Below are 25287 nucleotides of genomic sequence, written 5' to 3' on the forward strand. Positions count from 1 at the left end.
CCACACACACCATCTAAATGCAGTTTTGTTTAATTTATATGCAAAAATGCACTAAAACCACTTCGTCCTCCAGACTATGTACGCCACTAGCCCCTATTCTGACCCCGTGACCTCATCGGATGTGGATCCTCAGCCGATCGTAGATGAGGAAGAGGGTCTATTGTGGGTGGTGGGGCCTGTGCTGGCTGTCATCTTCATTGTCTGCATCGTCATCGCCATTCTCCTCTTCAAGAGGTAAGGGCAACTTGATGGAGCCAGGAAGATTTTTAAATGGTTTAATCAAGTATTGGATTGGTGAGAGAAGGGAGAAGGAAATCATGAAGAGACAGGGTGAAAGATTAAGCGTTTTGGTGAATATGAGGTAAAGAAAAATAATTATGAAGGCAGCTTACATCTTCACAGAGGGGCAACAGATACTCAATAGGGATTAACTTGTTTTCATTTCCAATTTGGCTTGTTTCTCCTCTCTGTATTCAACTCAAAATATGTGTGTCAAAGTCTGACACTATGCGCCCCCTTCTCAGTGTCCCCAGTCTATTCTAATGTCAGAAAGAATTGATAGGGCTACATGAAGTAGTCATAATAGAAGATTATTATTTATGAAACACAAGTTCTCAACGCTGTTTTTTCTGTAATCTGTTCTTAAACTCTATATACAGGAAGTTAGCCAACAAACCAGATAGGGGATGATAACATTATCACCCACTAGCATTATTCATAATAATCATCTGTTCTTCTGGCTAGAGCTATGTTAATGCACATAATAAATTGCTGTGACTGATTGTGGCATTGCAAAAGTATTAACCTTGGTTGTAATAATATGTTCATAAACCCTGGAGTGTAACCTGTGGTGATCCACAGCCATTAAAGTCCCACTTGTGGCCAATTTGCATTTTGCTACATATTTCCACTTTTTTGTTATATAGAAGATGTCACAGTTAGAGGGTGCACTGTGAGATGATGTGTATGTGGTGTGTATGGGATCAGGCTTATGTTTGTGTCTGTAGGAGGTTCTTTTTAACAACTAAACTAGTTTTAATGATGAAGTTCAAGTTCAGCCCTGTTGTCCCTGATGTTTTTTGATTGGACACTAATGTTATTCATCCTTGTCTGTTTTGTTTTTTTATCTGCTCTTCTCCCTGTTTGGATCCAGCAAACCTGACAGGTAAACAAACACCACCTATTACCATTTCCTCTGTCCTACAGGGGTGTTTTCTTTAGAAAGCCTTTGCAAAGAATGCTTTGGATAATGGATCCCATTAGTGTCAGGATTCACTTGATGTTGCTTTGATTGCATAGTAATCTACAGTGTACTGGATCAATTGTAATCTGGAAGTTATACAATTGTAAATATTGATACTGCACTGCAAAGTTTGTTCATGCAAATGATTTTAACTAAAAGAAGGAAAGAAAATGTGACAATAGATTACATAGATAAGCCTGACAGTCTCTGCCACAGTCAGTGTGAAAAAGCAGACACCCATCTCCTTCCCAGCCAATGACCCAGTCATTAACATATAAAAAGCACTAAACCAGCAGTCAACCAAAGCTCTGGTAGAATTTGAAACAGAAATTTCCTGAAAATTACAGCTATCCCTGTAAATGTCCAAGGAGAAATTTTATGTGGCTCACTCTGGTCCATTTATTCAAACACAAAATCCCCAGAATTGCAGCTATGCGTACGTTTACTAATCCCCACATTTCCCCTCATTCAGCCTTTTTTTCATGCAGTAAAAGGTTCAGTTCATCAGGTAAACGCTGTGTGTTGATCTGTTATTCCAGGAAAAGGGCAGAGGCCGAAGGCAGGAAGGGCAGTTTCCCCTGCAGCAAAGCCATGTCGTCCCACCATCCCACTGACCCTGTGGAGCTACGCAGAATCAACTTCCAGACTCCAGGTAAAGTAGACACAGCTGTACACACACAAGCACAAACACCACGTGTGGTTTGATGAGTGATTTTCAAAGTCTTTGTTGTATTTATAAGATTAACTGTGTCCAAGGAAGGTTAAATCAAGGGCAACTAGACTTGGTTGAACATACTTGAAGACGCTTCGCCTCTTATCCGAGAGGTTTCAAGAAGCCTCTTGGATGAGAGGCGAAACGTCTTCAGGTACCTTCAACCAAGTCCAGTTGCCCTTGATTTAGCCTTCCTTGGAGAACTATGACCTGGATGACTGAGAATCTTCACAGACAAGATTAACTGTTGTGTTCTTTCCCTTTTCAGCCTATCGTGTATCAGTGTACCGTGGTTATCGCCGTTTGTCAAGTTAGTTGGTCTTAGTCCACCATAGATCTCTTCTTTCTGCTGTCTTTCTTTCTTTCTTTCTTTCTTTCTTTCTCTTCCCCATATTCATGCTAACTAACCTTCCATCCCATATAGGACGAAGCTGCTTGAACTACATTTCATCAAAATGTCTCTGGAATACATCTATAAAAATTCCCCCTTCCCCCAAAAAACTAAATTTTTAACTGCCTGTGTCTTATTCACCAGCAGTGTGCATATACTCTGAGGACATGTTGCTGTGCCTCAGTAACTTCCACAACACGCACATTGTTCTTTCTGTCTGTCTGGAGAGAAAATGGTCATTTAACAATAAAAACACTTCCATTTGCTTCCTCCACTGACTACGGACACTAAACAACACCTCCTCTGAGAATCCTTACTCTTAACATTTTCCTCCAAAAGAGTTCAGTTGTACATGTATCAAATGGCCTCTTTTTTGATTTCTGTGCTCGGCAGGCATGGCAAGTCACCCGCCCGTCCCCATCTCCGAGCTGGCAGATCACACTGAGCGCCTCAAGGCAAACGACAATCTCAAGTTCTCTCAAGAGTACGAGGTAGGAATGCTGATTATCTATCCCTGAAAATCTTTAACTTGGGAAATTCATCTGGTTTTGATGCAGTCACACACATATTTATCGTTGACTCGTCATTTCTTTGCTCAGATTCAATTTCAGTGGTGAGCGCTGTAGATTGGGCCTCACTTAGTCTCTGCAGTGAAGTTGCATTTTGATTCGTCTTCACAGAACAGTACAAGATAAAGCGCATTTTCCTCTCTCTACTGTCTTGTTGTTATCTATACAAATATAAGGGGGAAATTGAAATTGCAAGCTCAAAGAGAGTTTGCTTACAGCCAGATGTTTATCGAGCCCTCATTTCTATTCTCTTGTGGAGAAAGAAGTAGAAACAGAGATACTAATAAAGAGGCAGCGACAGAGAGCAAACTCACCAAGAGATACAGGAAGCAAGCTGATTAGTTTTCGTCCAAATTGCAACACAGTTAATCTGGAACAAAAAGGCATCTTCTCGGAGATAACAATGTGCCTGAACTTGGTGTGTTGAACTGTGGCACTAAATAAGAAAAAAAACACATCAGTAGAAATATTTCCCAACATGCAGGCTGTGCAGCAAATTGTGCTAGCATTACAATGAGCTCCACAGAGAGCTATTAAAGGACTAAAAATGTTTTTCTTTTTCTTGCAAAAAAAAAAAAAAATCAGTTTAGACCAACGGCCTCTGGGTGAAGAAGGAGACATAAGGCTCTAATTGGATACCACAAGAGAGATACAAATTGTGTGTGACAGAGATATGTATATAGAGGACGACAAGGACACATTATGCAAAGAGTAGAAAAACAGAGCAAGGATGTTTGAGGGAGAAAAGCGTCGAGAGAGAGGATAAAGAAGGGTGGAAGAGACAGTGAGGGAGAAGTCGTATGTAATTGTGGTGTGAGTTGGAACCACTCTGTTGAGCCTCACATTCTCTCTGCATGACTGTGTGCTTTGTTCGGTGCTGAACCCCTAACGAGGGAACAAGAGCGATGGATGGAGGAGGGATTGAGGGAGAGAGAGAGAGGCCAGAAATGATTGCGGTGTAATAATCAGACACACATGATGTTGGGCAACTCGCGGAAACCAGTCTCAAACACACATAGGCGCACACATACACACACATACGTACATGCACTCATCCAGTACCACTCCCGTCCATTTGTTCCCCAACCAAACCATAATTATGTGTCGTATAATATTCAGAATTGCTAAATTGCTTTGGCTCTCTCCTCTTTCGTCCCTCTCCATTGACAGCCCCGTAATGACCTCATGTCTGCCTCTCCCAGCTAACAGCAATGGTTACACTGTAATTACCCTCCAGGAACTTTATGTATTGGTCTAACACAACCATCCTTTCTCTCCCAGAGGAATTTATTGCATTTTTATCATCTTTCTGTAGTAGCTTTTTTTTTTTGTCTAAAGCAGAAAGCCCCTACATCGCTGTTGTTTCTTGAAAGAGGATATCCTGTTTGCTGACATTCTCGTCCAAGTTCCATAATACCTTGTTAATTTTCAGTATATACTTGGTTTTTAATGGTGTGGTTCTGCTGCAGCAACACTGGACAATGCTTGTAAGCTCAAGTTTATAGAATTGTCCAGTTCTTGCTTTTATAGATGCCATATTCTGCATTTATAGGCAGATTGGCATATCCTTGCAAACTTAATTTAAAGTGGTAATGTTTATAGCGTATGCATGATGTTACTGGAGAGTCAGACAGTACATGCAGGGGTTCGAAAGGGGTTCAAACTTATTTATTCTCAGTTTCTTTGGAAAGTGAGCTCTGATTGATCAATATGAACATTTTAATCAGCATTCTAAGCAAAAAAATGACTGTCTTTTGCATCTTGTAGTCCATCGACCCCGGTCAGCAGTTCACATGGGAGAACTCCAACTTGGAGGTCAACAAACCAAAGAACCGCTACGCTAACGTCATTGCCTATGATCACTCCCGGGTTATACTCTCCAGCATTGAGGGTAAGACACACTGCCAGTGTGTTTGTGTGCATATATGGGTGTGTGTGTCTCTGCACTCTTGTATGTATATCTTTGTGAGGACATTTTTAGGAAGTGAGGGCATTTTGGTTCCTCACTTCTTTAAAGGGCTGTTTCAGGTTTATGGTTTGGTTTCAGGGTTCAGTTCGGGTTAGGTTTTTAGATTGGGCATGTTGTTGTGATGGTTAAGATTGGGAATAAAAGAAAGGGAGTCATAACGAGATTATGTCAACGAGAATCGTCACAAGTAAAGTACATACATGTTTGTTTTAGATTGTATGAATTTGAGAGCTTCTATCCATGAGGGATTTTAATAGTACATAGATGCCAATTCCCACACAACACATTCAAAGAGCCATTATTTCAGGATTCAGACAAACTGCTGTGTCTATACCCACTGTGTTACCACATCATACGATTGATATGGTCTCTCACTTGAACATTTTAATGTTTATGGAGATAAATTAGATACACACTTTATTTATAGCCTATTTACTGATATATTACCATGCTGCGCCCATTTCACTGGATTTGATAAATGGTCTAAAATAAGTAGAAAAATAGTCTCAGTCCTGTTCTCAGTGTGCGTTTTGAAGCGCACTCACCCACCTCAGCTGGGAAAGACCTGAGGCAGAGAAACTGGCAGCTCCACTGTGGAGAGAGGGAGGCAGTGGGAGGCCAAGCCCAAACAGATGAGCCTTATCTGGGCAGAGCATGTGTGAGCAGCCCTTCCACCCACGCCTGTCCTGGAGCCCTGGCTGCCTGGCATTCTTTCAGCTTAGAAAACACGTATACTCTTGAGTATGTCCAAACACACAAGAACACACAAACAAACACACACACACACACACACACACACACACACACACACACACACACACACACACACATACATACTCTACTATAGATTCAAAACACATGCCCAGGATGTGCACAAGCATAGATATGCACTTTAGCACCCCGGCTCCTCCACACATGCTCATGAACTCACGCTCTCTGCCAAGCCAGTGTAGCCACCAAGTGACTGGAAGTGTGTGTGTCTTTTGCTCTAGTCCCTTGCAATAAAGTTGTAGCACATCAAAGCGTTTAGCCAAGCTGTCTTTGAAAGACTGAGGTTGATAAACATATGTTCGAAGCTCTTCTTACTGCCTGTCCCCATCCAATTTAAAATAAGTTGTGTAAGCACCCGGTACTCCTGCCCAGTCATTTAAATGCGTGTTTCCCCACTGTGTGTATGTGATGGTGGCTTGGGGTTTTGTGACTGTATGGAACTAAGTGTTTATAAACTAAGCTGCAGGAATAGAATCAGAGTTTCTTTCTTGTCTGGTTTCTACTGTTTGCTCATTGACTTCTATCTTTTTAGATGTAAACTACCATCAGACGACTCAAAAGGAGTTTTGTGTCCCACTTCGGCAGAATCGGGTCACGGCTGAATGCACGTGTGCACGTCTGTGTGTATGTCTGTGTGTGTACTTTGGTGTTTTGGTGTGTGTGTGTGCATGTTTGAGCTATGACTCAGTGATTTTTGGGATTATGGTATTAGGCCCCAGATGAGCAGGACTGATCCTAAATCAAACACACACAGACGGTCTCTCACATCACACACAGACACACATACACACAATCCCTTCCAGGACAAGCGGTGTCAGCCGAGTCTTACACAGAGACGGCCTTACAGTCATATTGCCATTCAAAGCGACACATCCAGAGTATACTCAGATTAGGCCCGTGATCGTCTTAGCTTGTATTATAAAACAAGACGGCTGAACAATCCAACACCAAAGGATGCTTGGCCCTGTGAAAACATTAATCTCCCGGCCATGACCTCATATGAACCACACCCTTTATTACTGGGACATAAACCTGCTTTCATGCTTTCAGTAGACTTTAAATAATCCATATAGATTATTTCACCATAAATCAGAATAAGAATCAGGTTCATCTGCAAAGAAAATTACATTGAGTGTTGCTGAGTGATCAGTGCAGAAGGCCTAATGCCATTCATCATACATATGATGCAGTGGATAGACATGAACGCCAGTGGCATCTATTTCACCCACCTGCTCCCCTCTGTTTATTCTCTCCTTTCTCTCCCACCTCAATCCGTCACAATCCATTCTCCTCCTCACCTCGCACACATCTCTTTCCATTTGCTTTCCTTCGACCTCCCTAACTTCCACTTTTTCCTCATTTTGCAGGTGTCCCAGGCAGTGACTACATCAACGCTAACTATATTGATGGCTACCGCCGTCAGAATGCCTATATCGCCACTCAAGGATCCCTCCCAGAGACCTTCGGGGACTTCTGGAGGATGGTCTGGGAGCAGCACACAGCCAACATTATCATGATGACCAAGCTGGAAGAGAAGTCACGGGTAAGAAAAAGGGGATGGAAGAACATGGGAGTATGGGACAGCAGGACAGGGAAGCACAGCACTAAGCAAACACAATATACTGTTGCCCAAGGGAAGAGAAGCGAAGATGAAGGAGCACTACGATAGTATAGGCCACTTTAGGATAGCAAATATTAGGATGTCATGATATAATATTAAGACACATTTGTGGGCAAAGTGCTGGGATTGGACAACAGATGGGAGGTTAGCATACTACAGAAGGGGGAAGTATATACCGTGGTAGATTAGCATAGGGATCTGTAGGATAGCATAGACTACAAAGGTACTGTAGAATAACACTAGACATTGTGGAATAAATGGTACTACAAACACTACTACAGTCTTTACATCCTGACAGATGTTTTGTTTATGAAGCAAGTGGGCCAGGCCTTTATTTCCTTCTCACTGTACATTAGCGAGCGTGTTATGTAGTAGTCACTACATGCTGTACATGGCAGTGCATTATTTCTTCGGTTTAGCTGTAGCAGCCTGCTTTTCACACGTTTTTGGAGGAAACGTTGTGGAGGTCAGTAATTCTTAGAAGAACAGCAGTGACACGTAGTGTGAAGCCCGGATGTTGCACTGCCAGCACAGAAAAGCATAAAGCATGTTCACTGTTAGAATAGGACTGGTTTTGGTAGATAGTGGGGTTAAGAAGAACAGGGAATGATGTAGAAGAGTTTGGTGTGTCTGGCTGAGCCTGAATAAAAACTGTAGGATAAAGGTGAGAAGTGCAACAATGATTTTTCAACGTTAATTTACAGTAAAGTGAGAGAAATACTGAGAGCAGTGAGGGGGTACAAGACAGACCTGGACAGGACAGGACATTCATCTTTTAGGATGTGTAAAGACGGTAGAGGATTTAACAGAACGGGAGAGACAAAGAGAGGGCACGTCATGCAGCACAAAAATAGTTTACAAAATAAACCAAAAAGCAGCTAGTATCATAATGGTGACGAAGCTAAAAGTGCGAGTGAGAAGTTAGAGTGGATAGCACAAGATGTCATGCAGTTGATCCGAATAGAAAAGAATACAGTAGAATATAATGAAGTAGAATGGTGAGCAAGACCTGGGGGAATTACAAGTGCAGCTAAATTGGGGTTTGGTAATGAATTACAAAATCATTTAGCTTGAAGGCATTTAGTTGTTAACAGAATGTGCGCTTGAGTAAAAATTCAATGTAATGGGAATGTCATGTTAGAATAAAATGAACAAGAATGGCTTGAGGTATGAATCATGATTAAGTGCTAACCAATTGTGTCCGGAGCCCTGTTCAGAAAATGATCCTTTCCTCTCATCTGTGCTTCTTTTCCTATTAACCTGTGTCCTGTGTTAAAACTCTGTTTCCTTTTACAACTTTTTCCAACTGTCTCTGTTGTGTCTGTTTGACCCTCAGATGCCCTCTTATTTCTTCTCTAAGGCAAGACATCTCTTTCTCTCCTTTGCTAATCCCTTTTAAAATGCAATCTCACCTCACATGGTTTTCTCCTTACCTTTTTTTTCTCTATTCAGTGCCCTTTTTTTCTGTGCAATAGCCAGTGCATTGAGTGAGAATGCAGCATTTATTTTCAACTCACCACAAAGGCGCTCATAGTTAAATTGGTCTGAAATGGGTTTTATTGTAACCACTGCAGTTGAGAAACAGTGCACATTAGTGTCTACAGTTTGCATGATCACACCCACACCACTGTTTTTCTATCTTCCTATCTAGTGGTTATGCAGCAGAGGATGTAGCTATTAAAGAAAGTTTTTTTTCACATGCTGGCTACATCATCACGAGTTGGGGGAAATGATTTAATCTCATTTAACACCTTTCAACATTATGCCATTAGGTGTTTACGCGTTAACAACACAGATGATCGCAGATGGTCCCACTGTGGGAATTTTGCCAGAATCCTTCCTTTTAGCACCAATCAAACCACAAAAAAGCAGGTCACAGTTATGTTGTTAGCCCATATATCAATGCATAATATAGTCTTCACACCAGGCATTTACTGCAATCCTGTTTAGTCTTTGGCAGTGGTCTGGCCCCCCTACGTGGACGACCATTCCTGTCCCCACAGTGTCTCAAGGTCTGGTGGGAAAACAACAGTTGAAAAGCTGTAATTACAGCCTGAATGTCCCGGGCCAAAACGCATAATCCCCAGTCTGGAGCAGTGGAATGCAGAGCGAGCTGAGCTGAGCTCCCTGCTGTCTTTGATGTGAGGACTGGAGGGATCAGCACATAACGTTTGGTTTGGCCTGATTCTGCCAAGGCCCTCCAACCCCCATCCATTTCCTCTGGGATTTTTTTCCTCTCTCCTCTGTGGTCTCCAAGGCTGAGCAGAAGAACTACAAATATGCCCTCCTTATATGGGGCAATTCTAGGTATTTCAGTGGTTATGGATGCTGAGATTTGGGGTGTAGCTTTGTAGGGGTTTGTGAAGTTGGAATGTAGGGCGATGTAAAGCTGAACTGTGAGGGTTGAACTTTAGATATAACTTGGCTGTTCCAGCTCTGTGGTGGATCTTTGTGAGAGCCCACCAACCTATGGCAATTTCATGCCACACAGTTTTCTAGTATTTGAGACAATGCAGGATCACACCCCAGAAAACAGAACTCTTTCTCCTCACTATCTCTCTCTCTCTGTCACTCTTCACCCCACACACTTACTAAAACCTCTTTCACACGCTGGGTCCTCACTACTATATATGCACATTTTTTCCGTACATAACTGTCTGAATTTTGTAAACTCACTCTCTGATCTGCTTCAACACTCTCCTCCTTTTTCTTTCTGTTTTTTTCTTTATTTTTTTTGCATCTGTACACTTTCACACGCACCCAAGTCAGCTCCCTCTTTCTCTCTTCTTTCACAAAAAAAAAATGTAAAGACGTATACAAACTGCTCTGCATCTCTCACAGCTTCTTCCCTCTTCCCTTGTAGGTGAAGTGTGATCAGTACTGGCCAACACGGGGCACAGAGACCTACGGCCTAATCCAGGTCACTCTGCTGGACACAGTGGAGCTGGCCACCTACTCTGTCCGGACCTTCGCTCTTTACAAGGTAACATGACATGTGCAGTGGAGCGTAACAGGGTTGTGTGTATATTGATCTGTCGAAATATTTATCCATACTAGTTTGAGCTTGATTGAGGTCACATCACAGTTACTTTGTCATACATCATTGATCCTTCCAATGAGATTTAAAGTGAGTTGTGACATAATTGTGGGCCTATTTTTTCTCGGAAGTACTTGTTGAATAGAAAAAAGCAAATGTCTCAATTATTGTCTCACCTAAAATTGATCACATGTCTGGTTCAGTAAACCAAAAGTAAATTCATAGAGTTTGTTCACATGTGTATGCTAGCCTTGAATTATTTGCTGCACATTTTGAAGGAAAGATCTGGTGATGTTCTATTTTTCTTATTCTATAAACGACAAAACAATGAATTGATCCTACTAGCAAGAGTTGTCGGCGTAACCATAGCCTGATGTAATGCAGTTTATTCCTCTGTGCCACAGACCTCTCTTGTTGCTCAAAAACTATTAAAAACACATCATTGACTGTTGTTCTAAGTGACATGTTCCTTTATTATCATGAACATGGGCAATGTAGTTATTTTGAGTTAATCTCACAGACCATCCTGCCTCCATAAATACTCACTGGGCCACCAAAGGTGTATTAATCCATGGTTGAAAATAACCCCACAAATAAGCAATTTACTTTTAGTAATATTTCCCAAACCGTTTTATGATATTATTGAGCTCCTTTTCAAAAATGGAACTATATACTGTATTTGTGACCTGTTTTTAAAGATTTACATCTTCAGTAGGAATGAATGGGCCAGGAGCTGAGTACCACAGAGAGGGTAGGGATGTCTGAAAGTATTGAAAGGCAGACTAAAACATTGTGGATTCTGGTCTTTTCATGGAACACTATATGTTGTTGAAAAATTTAGAGTAACACCAGCTTTACCTTTTAACACACTTATCCAGAGCGGCTCCAATGAGAAGCGTGAGGTTCGTCACTTCCAGTTTACGGCCTGGCCAGACCACGGGGTGCCTGAACACCCTACACCCTTCTTAGCCTTCCTGCGCAGGGTCAAGGCCTGCAACCCGCCAGATGCGGGACCCATGGTCGTCCATTGCAGGTGTGTTTGTGTGTGTGTGTGTGTGTTTTTGTCGGTGCTTCATCCATATTTTTATTGCTTTAGGTTAGACATTCTTGTAATTCACTGTACCAAAATAAATCCTAAAATCACCAAGGGAGATAATCCCTGTCCAAAGTCCCTGACCAAAAAGAAAATGATTTGGTCCTTAACTCTGTGTGTGCTTGTGTGTGTGCACTTGCATAAAACACTTATGTGTTATTTTGGGTTTTACTTGGCAGCATAATTTTCAAAAGCCAAAAAGTCTGTGAAAATCAACAAGAGTCCAAGAGCACTTGTATAAGATCATTCATAGGTCCTGAGCTGAAATGAGATTGACCTGCCATTATGCAAACCCCAAACCATCCTCACTGGCTCAGACACCCACATTCCTCCCTTAACAACCTCCATCATCTGTAAGGTTTAACAACAGCAGCAACCGCCATGCTGACTCTGTTTTCCATAAGTAGCATTCAGTGTTGACTATTTACCGTTTAAGCTGGTGGTAGATCAGGGTTCATAAGTTTATATTCAAATGAGCTGTTGTCTGAGCAGCAGGACGCTCATGCGTTAGTTGGAAACTTGTCATTACAGTCTTGGCACAGTGGTGAGCTGCAGAGCTGGAATGAAGCTGCTATTCACTCTTACCAGCGAGTGAAGGAGAGAAGAAGACGGAAGGTAGTGGAGGGAATATGGAGCAGTAGCTCTCAGGAGGAAGAATTAGCGAGGTATAGATGTGGAAGGAAGAGAGAGAAAGGAAGAAAAATGGGGATTGAGAGATGATTGAGAGGGAGAGTTAGCTAGGGACTGGGAGTTAGAGGAGGAGATATGTGCAGAATGAGAGAAGGTGAGGTCGAATCCAGGACACGGTGAATGGAGATGATGAATTAAAGAAAAGAGAAAGTGGAGAGAAAATGGAGTCTAAAAAAACCCCTACAAATGTGAGAGTGAAAAAGTGGCGGGGCTGGTGTGAGAGTGTTGGAAGGGTACTTACAGTGAAGATAGAAGAGGCAGGGAGATGAGGGCGGGAGGGGGGTGAAAAGGTTGTCAGGAGAGGAGCTCTTCCTAATCTTCCGTAGCAGTCAGATGGAGTATCTAACAGGATTATCAGTCAAATTTAATTATCCTGGCAAAACTCCATCATAATGTGCCTTAACATATCAAGCAGCGCCTCTATCAAACAATGGACCGAATTTCATTCCATCTGAACAACACCACACACTAGTGTACGCGCACACACTTGTACACACTGATATTAATTTAACAATATAAAGAGGTTTTTATTCACTTGCAGAAACCTGCTTGGTCAGGGTGTTTCACCATTTAGGTACTAGCACAGCAAAAACGTGAAATGTTTGGGTGGACAGCTAAATGTATTATATTTCTGGATTGTATGTCGATAGGAGAGGATATTTTCCTAATGCCAGTCAGAAGGTGATGCTGACTCATCGCTGATGTCAATTTTTATGTCCTTTGTTGGAAATATTGCTGGCTGGCATCTTTGTGATGCTTTGATTTAGGCACAGTATGCTAGAGCTTTCGCAATGTGCAACAGGGCCAGATTAGTACTAGGTTTGAAGACACAGCACACACTCAGGAAAATTATTTGCTCCACAGCTCATACCCCCACCTTACATAAGAAAATCTCATCACTGTCTGTTCCCCCCCACTTTTTTTCATCAGTGCTGGAGTGGGTCGCACGGGCTGCTTCATCGTGATCGACGCCATGGCGGAGCGAATAAAGCATGAGAAGACCATCGACATCTACGGCCACGTCACGCTGATGCGCTCCCAGAGGAACTACATGGTTCAGACGGAGGACCAGTACATCTTCATTCACGATGCACTGCTGGAGGCTGTGACCTGCGGGAACACCGAGGTCCCCGCAAGGAACCTGTACTCCTACATCCAGAGACTGACGCAGATCGAACCAGGAGAGAATGTCACCGGCATGGAGCTGGAGTTCAAGGTGAGGACTAATCACCGTGTCCTTCAAGGTTGTAAAAGTAGGTCCATCTGATTTATGATGGTTCATAAAACCTATTAATGATAATAATGTGACTCTTCACTGGGCTCCTTAAGGGAGAGTCACCTTTTCCTTGTCCCTCTCCACACATAAGGCAAGATATCAGGGTCAGCTACACAATAACATCCCTGAAGTTGGTACTGTAGATATTCAGTGCCTGCTCACACTCTCTAAAGATGGTCTCTCTACCTACTGGGCATCCTGCACGCATAAAGAAAATACATTATATGGTCACTGTGTTTGTTGTATAAAACATCAAAGGCTTGGAGCTGGAGATTAAGGTGAGGCTGGATCCTGAGAAACCTTCATCAAGGTGCAGAGGTCTAAAAGTTGTAGTTAAGGTATTCTTACTTAAAGGATAAGTTTGATATTTAGGAAAAAATGCTTATTAACATACTTGCCGTTCTAATTGAGAACATCAATACCACGCTGATGTCATTCAATATTAAGATGGTGTCAGCAGCCAGTTACCTTAGCTTATCTTAGCAGAAGACCTCTGGAAACAGGGGGAGCCAGGGTCTGTGTGAAGTTAACAAAATCTACCTGCACTTGTTAACAGTACCAGTTGACTTAAATAATATTTTATTTAATTTTATCTCGTTTGCTTCATTTGTACAAAAACATACGTGTAAAAAGGACATTTCTTGGTTTTACTGGGATGTAATGTGATGGACTATTTCTTTCACATAAGCTACGTCTTAACAAGTGAGCTGTGGAGGTACTGGTAGGCAGATATATTTAGCATTTGACAGAGCTAAGCTAGCTGTTTCTCTGTTTCCAGTCTTCATGCTAAGCTAAGTTAACCGGCTGCTGGCACCAGCTTCAGATTGAACTCTCTGCAAGAAAGAGAATAAGATTGTTTCCCAAAATTGTCCTTTAATAATAATCTGGGGTTTTTTTTGTCCAATATAATGTTGATGTCTAATGGTGCAAGTCCAGAATTGTACTTCCCAAACTTAGAAACTCAAGATTGTGTCATATAGTACAATGAAAATAAACAGGAAAGTCAATTAAAATGAATGAAAGGAGATTTCAAGAACAACATGTCTTTGGGACAAATACACAATGCCACTCTCTGTAGTACATAGCCAGTTGAAACAGCAAATATTTCTGCCTCACGTCTATTCACAAAGCAATCTTATCTCGAAATCCATTTAGTAGATGTTCTGGAGCTTTCGACTGCATCACATGGTCCACATCAGCAGATTAAGTTAGTTCATTTATGTAACTGTAGATGTTGAAACTTGACGTGATTCTGAGCACCTCCCGTTTGCAGTTGGCTAAACAATATCACACCCAGATCTATTTAGTAACTGCTGAAGATGTTCATAGGAAGATGGTTCTCTTCAACACAGCTTGAGAACAACCTTCTCTACAAGGATATGCAGTATGTATGAACCTTGAATTCCTGACCTTGATAGTCACTGAGCATCTTTCCCAGGGCTGTTAACAGTTCCCCCTCTGAGAGTTTCATATACTCAAGATGGATGGTTGGATTTGAAGGGGATTATAGGATTGTACCTTTTGAATCCAAGGTAAGAGGGTTCTACTGACGGTTTTAGAAAGCATCATAGTTTTGGAAGTTTGATGGGTATACACAAAAAAAACAAATTATGTTGGACAGAAAGTTGCAGTTTATAGTAAAATTAAATTGAATTAAAAAGATCATATTAGCATTTTTAAACATTTAGCCTAAGCAACAAATCAGAAATCAAAGTGAGAACACCGAACATAGGCATTAATATACAAGCAAGAGGAGTGCCTACATAAGGGATTCAGAGTGTTATTGAGGAGTGAGGAGTTATTTTCATTTTATTTTTGCTGCTTTTGTTTTGTTTACTGTGATATTTACCTCTTGCCAGACGAGTTCTCAGCAGACCCCGTCTGGTTTGGCTGGGTGGAAAGAGAATCAGTTTTAGCCATACAGGTATATATTGAAAGCAGGTGGCTTAAATTTTTCCTGGAATGGTTCACGTCTGCTCAGACGCTCAGAGGGCAAAGTAAACACAAAGCCACTCTAAGCAATCTCCTTCATCCCATACTCTGGCATTCCTGTCCTAATGGCAGCGGTCTCCTCAGAATGACAATGAACCAAACGCTTGCTGAACTGTTTGCTCAGCCTTATATTGATGTAAAACATATGCCAGGGTTGTGCCAGTCACCAGATTTCATCTCACTCACTTATGGGACAGAAACGGCACTTTCCACCTTCATCAACAAAACACCAAAAGGATGGAATTTCTCATGGAGGAGCGGCGTTGCATCCCCCAAATAAAATCACAGACTGTTGAAGCATGTGTGTGTGTGAGAAAAGAAAGAAATTTAGCTTCTCTGGCAAGTTTTGGTAATCCAACACTCTATTACGACACACTGTTTTTGTTTCCTTTCACAGAGAGTTTACTGGCTGAGTTTAAAGAGGTTGCCAACAGATTTTATCCAAGCTTAACAGATGGTGAAAATAATGGCACCTATCAAAGCAATAAAATGTTTTGTGTGCCAGACTCTATTGATAAGACCGAGTCAAATTCAAACCAAACGACTAGAAGAATTACTGTTGTTGGCACTGGAAACTGGGTTCAGAGTGCCCAAATGAACTGGTGAACTTGCGGTTAGTGTGGGATTTTATAGCTCGGTCTGTCTGTAAGAAAAAAAGGTACTGCTGTTTCTCCCACAGCGCTCGGGTAGTCACCAATGGTCGAGGTTCAGTTCATGAGACCCCATTGTTTCCCCTCCTGAGTCTGCGGTTTCCCTCTGCCTATTCTCCGTTGTTCTGTCTTTCATTTCAAGCCATGTCATCCAATGGTCGAGTGTGAGAGAGAATGTATGCTATGTGCTCACTGTCTGCACGTATCCATATGAATGTGTGTGTTTCAGGTTTTTGTTCCCACTGGTGCAGGATCAACTGTGGTTCACATATGTGCATTAAGACAGTGTGGGGCCCTGTGGTTTCCTCCCCCCCGACTCCTGATTTTCTTCTTCCTCCTCTCGTTCATCTTATTATATTCCCTCTCCCATTGGCTACCACTGCCCTTGTCCCCCTATATCGCCCCATTTCTTTTTTTATTCAATTGAAGATGTGTGACTAAATATCCTCGGGCCTGCAGAGTCAAGCTCATTTTCTAATTTCAGTTGTCCAGTATGCCAGAGGAAAACCAAGGCTTGTGCTAAATACATTTGAATGAGGTCCTTGAATATGTCTGAACTTACTTTTTTATTTCCCCCAGTATTTCTCCTCCTTCCTTTAATCCATCCATCCTTGCTTGTTCCCATTACTCCCCTTCTTCCTTCCTCCCCCTTGGCTTTCTTTATGTTTTGTCTATTCTCACCAAAACCACTTATTAGGCTCATATTTAAGAATATGTAAAATATTCTTCATATGTCAGTCAGCTTAATATTATAAAATACTGATTTCTTTTCTTCTCTAGCGTCTGGCCAGTGCCAAGGCCCACACATCACGGTTTGTGAGTGCCAACTTGCCATGCAACAAGTTCAAGAACCGGCTGGTGAACATCATGCCCTACGAGACCACGCGTGTGTGTCTGCAGCCAATCAGAGGAGTGGAGGGATCTGACTACATCAACGCCAGCTTCATTGATGGATACAGGTCTTTTTTATGCTCCTTTTTGTTTGGTGGCATTTAGTTTAAAATTTTGTTCATTCAGTTACTATATGTAGACTCAAAGGTCAAACAGTTTACAGAGAATGTCAACTCTAGCATAGCTTCATTTGAAGTAAAATGAGTCAAGACAGTGCATATGTAGAGTATTTGATTCATGTATTTTTGTTTGTAGGCAGCAGAAGGCCTACATAGCAACCCAAGGCCCGCTGGCTGAGACCACAGAGGACTATTGGAGGATGCTGTGGGAACACAACTCCACCATAGTTGTCATGCTAACAAAACTGAGAGAAATGGGACGGGTATGGATACAGATACACACACACACACACACACACACACACACACACACACACACACACACACACACACACACACTAATGTTTCAAGTACGCCATCTAGGGTACTGGCTCTACTGGGAAGCAAACCTCTAATTTTACTGGTCTAAAGGCTTGTAGATCCGGTGCTTGTAGGGATCAAAGTCTTACAAACCCACACTAATTCAATTCTTGAAACGATGGACAAGGTTTCGATGCGACCCAAATTATCAGATGGTGATTTGCTCTTGATTGCATGATTAATTTTACGCAAACACGTACTGTAACATTATAATTAGTGAAGGACTTCTACATTTGTTTCCCCTTCCTCTATGTCTTTCTATTAGCAAAAGCAAATTCTGAGATTTCCTCACCATGAGAGGACCCTGATTGCCATAATTTTTGCAAGCAGCAAGATTAAAAACAGTATATGAAGCACTGAAAGTGCAAGCAACATATTGATTGTGATGTGAGTTATGCCATCATATCTCATCTGGCACAAGACTGTCTTCAAGTGAACAATGAATTTCAGAAGTCAGGCAGACATTTTCTTGACAAAGTATCCAGACATTGTTCTCCATTCACACTGAATCACCTAGACGTGATGTAAAGCTCTGAACAGAAGCATCTGTGCTGTCCTTCTGCAGGAGAAATGTCACCAGTACTGGCCGGCAGAGCGCTCAGCCAGGTACCAGTACTTTGTGGTGGATCCCATGGCTGAGTACAACATGCCCCAGTACATCCTCCGAGAGTTCAAAGTCACTGATGCCAGGGTGAGTGATCCCCCTGCGTTTGTGTTTATGTGTGAGCGTGTAAGAAGGTATAATTTTTTTACTGGATTAACATTATTTCTGTAATTTTAAATAATAAGAAAAAACACATTCTCTTCCTCCAGGACGGCCAATCTCGAACAGTTCGTCAGTTCCAGTTTACTGACTGGCCAGAGCAAGGAGTGCCAAAATCAGGGGAGGGTTTCATTGATTTCATTGGCCAGGTGCACAAAACTAAAGAACAGTTTGGCCAGGATGGGCCAATAACTGTGCACTGCAGGTAAGATCTATTCTTCCCACTAACTCCTCAATATTTTATAAACTGTGATCACTGTGTTTATTGTGACAAACTTAAGAAAACCCTAAATAAATGAGTGGAGAAACGGATTTTGAAGGACTTGAACACCATTGCGGAATTCGGGACTGACACCATGATTTTGACACACCAAATGAGGGAATATTTTTTTGTAGGTGTTCATCCCTCAAAGACCTGAATTTGTCACGCATCTGTACATGTGATCACTGTAGTAATTAAATGAACTAAATACTGTAAAGACAAAACACATTAGAGTCTGATTCAAATAGACTATGTGCAGTTGATAGTAGTTTAAAACAAAGCACTTTTTGCAGATCTAACCAGTGCCCTAAACAAATATGGAACAGTTTATATGTGTCATTGGCATACACACTGATCAGAGATACTGCATGAACATGACAAACCACAGATTGGTTTCAGTAATAGTCATATGAACCCAACCATATTTTGTAGCCAGTTCACATCTACCCTAAAAGACCATCTTCAATGAGCCCAGTTAATAGCGGGGCAGGTGGGACTCAGCAGCTAGATTGAGTCGTCCTTGGTGGTTTGATTCCTCCTCCTTGGGTGGTGATGGAGTAATGGATAAGACACATGCCCTTTGTCTGAGAGACCTGGGTTCAATCCCCCACTGTGACCCATCCACCATTGTGTCCCTGAGCAAGACACTTAACGCCTAGTTGCTCCAGAGGCTGACATATATAGCAATTTTAAGTTGCTTTGGATAAAAGCGTTGGCTAAATGAATAAATGTAAATCTGTCCACATGTTGTGGTGTCCTTGGGCAAGACACTTAGCCATTGCTCCCAGTGATTAAGTCAGTGCCTTGCATAGTAGCTCATCGCCAATTGGTGTGTGAACGGGTGAATGGGAGGCCAATTCTAAAGTGCTTTGGTTATGTAAAAAGGAGTCCATTAAATTCAAACTGGAGGGGTTTGGAGACTGGGGTCTGAGGATGAAGAGTCATGATCTTTAGACATTAGCCTAAAGCTCACTGCCCTAGTAATGAGGCCGTATTAGCAATATTAGTGTTCACTTCTCTGTCAAAGATCTGAAAAACCTTACCTTGCTTATAATACAAAGGGTATCTGATCTTTGCTACGTGTGAGCAATTCGATTTAGGTCACTACTACTAAAATAACCAGTGGGAGGAGCTTCTCTATATGATTGTAAACATGCCACTTCAGTTCATCAAACATGACTACAGGTGCTCCAGTTCTAAATCCATCCAGCTCTAAATATGTTTTCCACCTGTACCCCAACAGTGCTGGAGTAGGGAGGACTGGTGTGTTCATCACACTCAGCATCGTGCTGGAGAGGATGAGGTACGAGGGAGTGGTGGATATCTTCCAGACTGTCAAGATGCTGCGCACCCAGAGACCTGCCACCGTTCAGACAGAGGTGAGCTTGTTATGATTCTCCCTTCTAGTCCATGCTCTCTTTCTCAAACTCTCGTCTCTTTTTCCCTCTGTCACTGACTTGATACTCTTCTGCCTCCCTCCAGGACCAGTACCAGTTCTGCTACCGGGCCAGTCTGGAGTACCTGGGAAGCTTTGATCACTATGCAACATAAACCCAGTGGTCGTCTCTCATGCCACATCCCACCTAGTGCACTTTTCTTTGGTCACACGCGGCCTGAATTAATGCACTAGGCTGCGATGTGTCTTTGAAGATTTTTACCACCACATGCAGAGTGACGGGGGACCATCGGCTTATCCCGTACCCAGAAACAGCACCTCTAACTGAGCCATAGTAACCTGCTTGACAAGGGTGTTTCCTTCCACCCTCAGCCCAAACACACCCATTGGTCAGTCTGAAGAAGCAACTTCAACCACTGTTCCAATCAGAATACTTGATCAGATATTGATTTTTATTCATTTTCAGTGCTTTTGTGAGCACCCAGGTTGCTTTACATTGTTTGGGTGTGGAACTCTCACCTCGTCCACCACCAGTGTAGCATCACCAACGTAAATACAGGACCCGGCTACAGTATTTAGCTGTCACAGGAAATTTAGATTTTTCTATCTTGAGGACTGTCTAGAAGGAGTCTACAAAATCCATCTTATGGAAGCCTCGTGGACTGAAAGAACTGGGACTTTTGAGCACCAGAGAATTGCCAACAGGAGACTGAAAACACAGAGCACACCGTATCAAAAAAGAACACACATCCCAAAAGAAAAGAAACCACGAAGTGTTTTTTTCTGTTTTGTTTTAGGAAACAGACTCTCGTTTCCTGTGAATGATAAAGAAGATATTTCTACCATACAGTAATAAAAACCACCAGTTCAACCTTATGCTTCACGATTTAAGATAAGGGAAATTTAAAAGAGAGGTTTAAAATGCATACCACAAAGTAAAACATTCATTTAGTTTTTTAGAAAAATATAGATATGTGACTATCTTGTTTTTTAAAAACTGGGTATTCCTTGTGGCACGTTCTGTTTTTGTTTTTTACAGATTTATGACTTTGTCCCCACCAACGTTACAAAGTTGTAATTTTTCTTTCTTTTTCTGTGTAATCAAATGAGCTGTAGCGATTTTTTTTAAGTGATACGGTACTGTTTTAAATTGTACAATCAAATCTAGTGTGGAAAATGTTCACAATGCTATGAAAAACACCACAATTGGGTGTCACTCTCCTGTATTCTCTACCCACGCACACACGTTTCGCATGCACACAGGACCTTATTTCTACCTGGCCTGCAGTGTGTCAGTGAGGGCAGCCATTTTTGAATTCCCAATGGGCCCATAGAGGTACAGTATTAACCCTGCTGCTACCAGAAAGAAGAATCTTGCCAAGATGTTCTGTTTGCAGGTTGTGAGAAAGCCAGATAAAACACAACTACAGAGAGTATGCACAGAAAGCAAAATATGAGAAAAAAAGTATTTATGTGTCCAATTAAGCTTCACAAAGATTTCTCAAGCAGGGAGCGAGAAAGGGATGTAGAAGACAGGGTGGGATGGGAAGGTCGGGGAAGGAACAATTGTCTCACTGAAATGCTCACCTATGACTTTTCTCTCTGTCTGATTCAGTGTGCAATAAGTAGATGTATTATATATTTTTGTGTCAAGTCACTAACTGCAGTTATATGCCATTATGATGACGATACTGATGACGGTGCATCATTTTCCAGACACAAGGATGTTACGCTCCATATGGTTCTCACCACCGTTTAACCTGTCCAAACAGAGGGACGTCCTCTTAGGAAGTAGATCTTTTATCACGTCACAACTCCAGTAGATGATGTCATCCTTCTATGTGTCACGGAAACCAACGAATGATCAGACTCATATTTCAAACAGCATCTAATAAGTATTTTGATTTTAGATTTCTAGTGCCTTATATTACACGCCTATTTTGATAAAGTTACTTTAAAGGGTTTTTTTGTGTGTATTTTACGTGTGTATGCTTGTGCGTATGTGAACTGAATGTCTGTGCATATGATTTTGTTATGTTACAGTATGTGAATAAGTGTCTTGTGTGTTCTGTTTTTGGCTGTGAAATTATGTATGGGAGGCTCTGTGTAGGCTGGATAGTTGTACTCATTACTTTCAACCCAGCAACAACATCATCATATCTCTTTAAATACGAAAATAAAAACAACAGCTACTAATCATATCTTACATGAGACTCAACTACATGTGGTTTCAAAATAGGTTATCAGCAGGATAGTCTGATCAGTGTGGAAAGAAAAAAGTTTCTATGTTGACAGCTTTCTGTCTTTTACTTCCTGGGACACTTTGCACAAGCTTTGTGTATATACTCTTTCATTCTGACTTAAGTTTGACTGCCATGAAATTTTGGCCACACTAGCAACTTTTGGCACGGACTGTCAGCTGGCTCAGACAAGCCATACTTACTCAGCTATGTAGAAGTCTATATAAAGCCGAAAGGCAGTGGTTATCTCTGTCAGTTTTGAGAAAAAAGCTAAACTGCAAACCCTATGGTAACACTCATGTATCCCACCTGAAGCCCTTCACCTAAAATCAGTCAAACTGGTCATCTGTTTTCCACGTTCTGATGTCTACAATATATATTTTTCATTTAACGACAAAAGCTGAGAGAAGTTCAGGTGCTACGCTACGTCTCCAATGACACAGAAGCTACGTCTTTTTTTCTTTTTGGACCTCCATTAACGCTTGACCATGCAAGGGGTCGTTGACAGTTTTCCACCATCTTACAGTAACCCTGTTGTCGTTTTTTTTTTGTATGCATGGTACCACTTTTGAGATGCCCCTATGGTCGCACCTGTTATGGGAAGACTTGCACTTTCTCTCTTTGTACTATGCACTAATACTAGTATCTTATTATCTCTGATAGCCCCCACCTCCCCACCACCAAAAGGAGTTTTACTTGAACTCAGTAAAGATGGATCCTGTAATGCTCACATGGTTGTGTATATGTAAATAACACAAAACACAGAGAGTAATTGAATAAATAAATGAATAAATAAATAAAGGATTATGGTAAAGAGTGAATAAAAATCTATCAGATATACAGAGTGATAAAAGGATGCACCTGAAATCACAGTTTATGGCACAGCAGTTATGTGCAATACATCACATTGTGGATTTGTTGTACCACAAAAAGAGAAGTCTCACAAAAAAAGTGTTCTATTTTACCCCCAATGTATCATGTAGATGGATAAAACTGGAGTTTATAAATTGTATAAAAACGAAAATATGGTGTGTTACTTGGATCAGTTACCTCCAATTGGTCTGTAAATGTAAACTTTTTTGTTTGTTTGTTTTCTGCTCCGAGTCAACAAGTGCTTTTTATTTTCTTACATTCGTTCTCGGAGTGTGTGAAAACCGAAAAACAGGTCTGTATGGATTTCTGTTCTCTGTCGACACAAGTTTCATTTGTTACAAATAAACTCAAGTGAAATAATTGCTACGGCTGTCGTTTTGTATGTCGGTATTATTATTTTTGGCTGCCTTTACATTGCTGGTAAGACACTGTGATAGAAGTCAATTGTGATTTCCGTGTTTGAAATGCTACAGAAACAAGCTCCAAACTGTCTCAAATTAAGCATTTTTTTCTAACTCCTACTTAAATGATTCATGTTGTAAAAGGATGACATTAGGGCATGGATTGTACTTGTTTTTTTAAAGGACCATGTATAATTTAGTACTATTAGTACAGACCATTTAACAGGGATATTTAACAGCCTACTATGCATTCTTTTCTACATTTTTACTTCCAGGCAGTTATTGGTCTCAGCTGTTTCAGTGATTTATGAAAATGAACTTGCTGAGACTTTAAACTTGCTGGAGATTTTTTTTAAAAAGCTCTTTTTACTTTTTGTCAATGTTATAATGGTCAAGGCAGTAAAGACATTCTTCCTGTCAGTGCATAGCCTATATGGACACTGACAGAAGAAACTTAAAACTCACTTTAATTTTCACAACATTGATATTTGCCTTGCTTGCTGTGTGTATTAAATGGTTAATCGTTCTATCTAGAAACTTACACTATGCTTAGAAAATTATCAGGCATAATGTAAAGCATATTAACTCTCAAACTGTCGTAAAGGGGCTAAAACATGTTAAATCAGCAGTCTTTTTCTAGACCATGCTAGCATAGGATAGCGGGTGGTCTTCATCAAATTCAGTGAAAGTGGTGGGAAAATATGAGATGGCATTAAGAGTGAGAATCTTAAGAGGGTACCACCATGCACTTCTTTGAGTTTATAGTTTATACTTAGGCACAGTAGTGGTTAAGATAAATGCTAGCACTTGCATGACAATATGCTCACAATGACAATGCTATGTTTAGCAGATAATACTATGTTCAGGTATGTTTACTTTGTTTAGCATGCTTACATGTGCTAATTAGCGCTAAACACAAGCTGAAGCATATGGTAATACCAATGGTATTAGTACACATTCGATGTACTTTTTCCATGTTATGCAACTGTATACTTCTACTCCTCTACAATATTGTCCAGTTAACTTTTCAGATACAATTACAATTTTTCCTACCCCTTAGGTCCAGTGAAAACCCATGCACCTCCAAATTTGGCGATTGTGAATTAGAATTTTTCTGATAACCTGAAGTGTTCCTTTATGGTTGAGAAAACTGCAATACTGCTGTAGATTAAACTACCCAACAATATATAAAGTAGTTAAAATTAGCTCAACCTTTACTTTCAGCAGTAAAATGCAACATAGGCTACATATTATTACATCAATAATATTAATCCAGAAACATCATACATAATGATAAAACACTGACAAGGACCATACTGCATATTGAGTACTTTTACTTTTGAAACTTACATTTAGCTAATAATTAATACATACAAGTGAGGATTTGAATGCAGGATTTTCACTTAGTGGAGTATTTTTACATAATCTTTTAATAATCTTTGCAGTAGGTCATTATTTTTTGTTGTTTGCTTTTTGCTGAATTAGCTCATAAATTTTGACCCGATGATGTCTAAATGAACTAAATGAAATTTAATTGTACAAAACACAGTCCATCCAGAGTGAGACATGAAATTTAGTAGAGGTGTGGTCCTGGGAGAATTGACTCTGTTCTTCACTTTTTATCCGGTGCCACTGACAGGTCAGAATACCACTTGTCCAACATGTTACTTCATGACAGGATAGTATAAAGTAAATTCCCTTTTTGAGTTTCAGCTGTAAATTGTTACACAATTGTTACTCACAATAGCAGCTGTGGAAAACACCCTCCCACTTCATATTTCCTCCACCTGACCTGACCTGGCCTGTGTGGGCCTGTGAGCAATCTCACCTGCGGCAAACAAGCAAGATGCGATTTATCTCAGTGGTTTGTTTGGCCTGTGTGAAAATGATCCATAAGTTTGGTTTATTTGATAGTGTAAAAATGAAACGATATTCTTTGGCAGCTTTGTGGTTTGTTGCTTGCTGTAA

At 41.0% G+C, this 25287-nt stretch overlaps 1 protein-coding gene and 1 long non-coding RNA gene across 3 annotated transcripts in view; one reads left to right on the plus strand and one right to left on the minus strand.

Moving 5' to 3' along the window:
- Positions 1-23280, plus strand: part of ptprdb (protein tyrosine phosphatase receptor type Db) — a 147317-nt gene extending 124037 nt beyond the window's left edge. For both annotated transcript variants that reach the window (XM_046046387.1, XM_046046388.1), the window contains 15 exons: positions 74-234; positions 1154-1165; positions 1783-1895; positions 2740-2837; positions 4683-4806; positions 7023-7198; positions 10140-10259; positions 11192-11346; positions 13027-13312; positions 16795-16973; positions 17161-17287; positions 17950-18075; positions 18198-18352; positions 19653-19788; positions 19892-23280. In XM_046046387.1, the coding sequence (XP_045902343.1) occupies positions 74-234; positions 1154-1165; positions 1783-1895; positions 2740-2837; positions 4683-4806; positions 7023-7198; positions 10140-10259; positions 11192-11346; positions 13027-13312; positions 16795-16973; positions 17161-17287; positions 17950-18075; positions 18198-18352; positions 19653-19788; positions 19892-19960 (2037 nt within the window). In that variant the 3' untranslated portion in view covers positions 19961-23280. The remainder of the gene's footprint in view (positions 1-73; positions 235-1153; positions 1166-1782; positions 1896-2739; positions 2838-4682; positions 4807-7022; positions 7199-10139; positions 10260-11191; positions 11347-13026; positions 13313-16794; positions 16974-17160; positions 17288-17949; positions 18076-18197; positions 18353-19652; positions 19789-19891) is intronic.
- Positions 13-3398, minus strand: LOC123969216. Its single transcript, XR_006824681.1, has 2 exons — positions 3230-3398; positions 13-1910 (listed from the first exon to the last, which is right to left on the minus strand). It is a non-coding gene; the product is annotated as an uncharacterized LOC123969216 (long non-coding RNA).
- Positions 23281-25287: the final 2007 nt, after the last annotated feature.

The sequence above is a fragment of the Micropterus dolomieu genome, linkage group LG04 (assembly GCF_021292245.1).
Source record: "Micropterus dolomieu isolate WLL.071019.BEF.003 ecotype Adirondacks linkage group LG04, ASM2129224v1, whole genome shotgun sequence".
NCBI lineage: Eukaryota > Metazoa > Chordata > Actinopteri > Centrarchiformes > Centrarchidae > Micropterus > Micropterus dolomieu.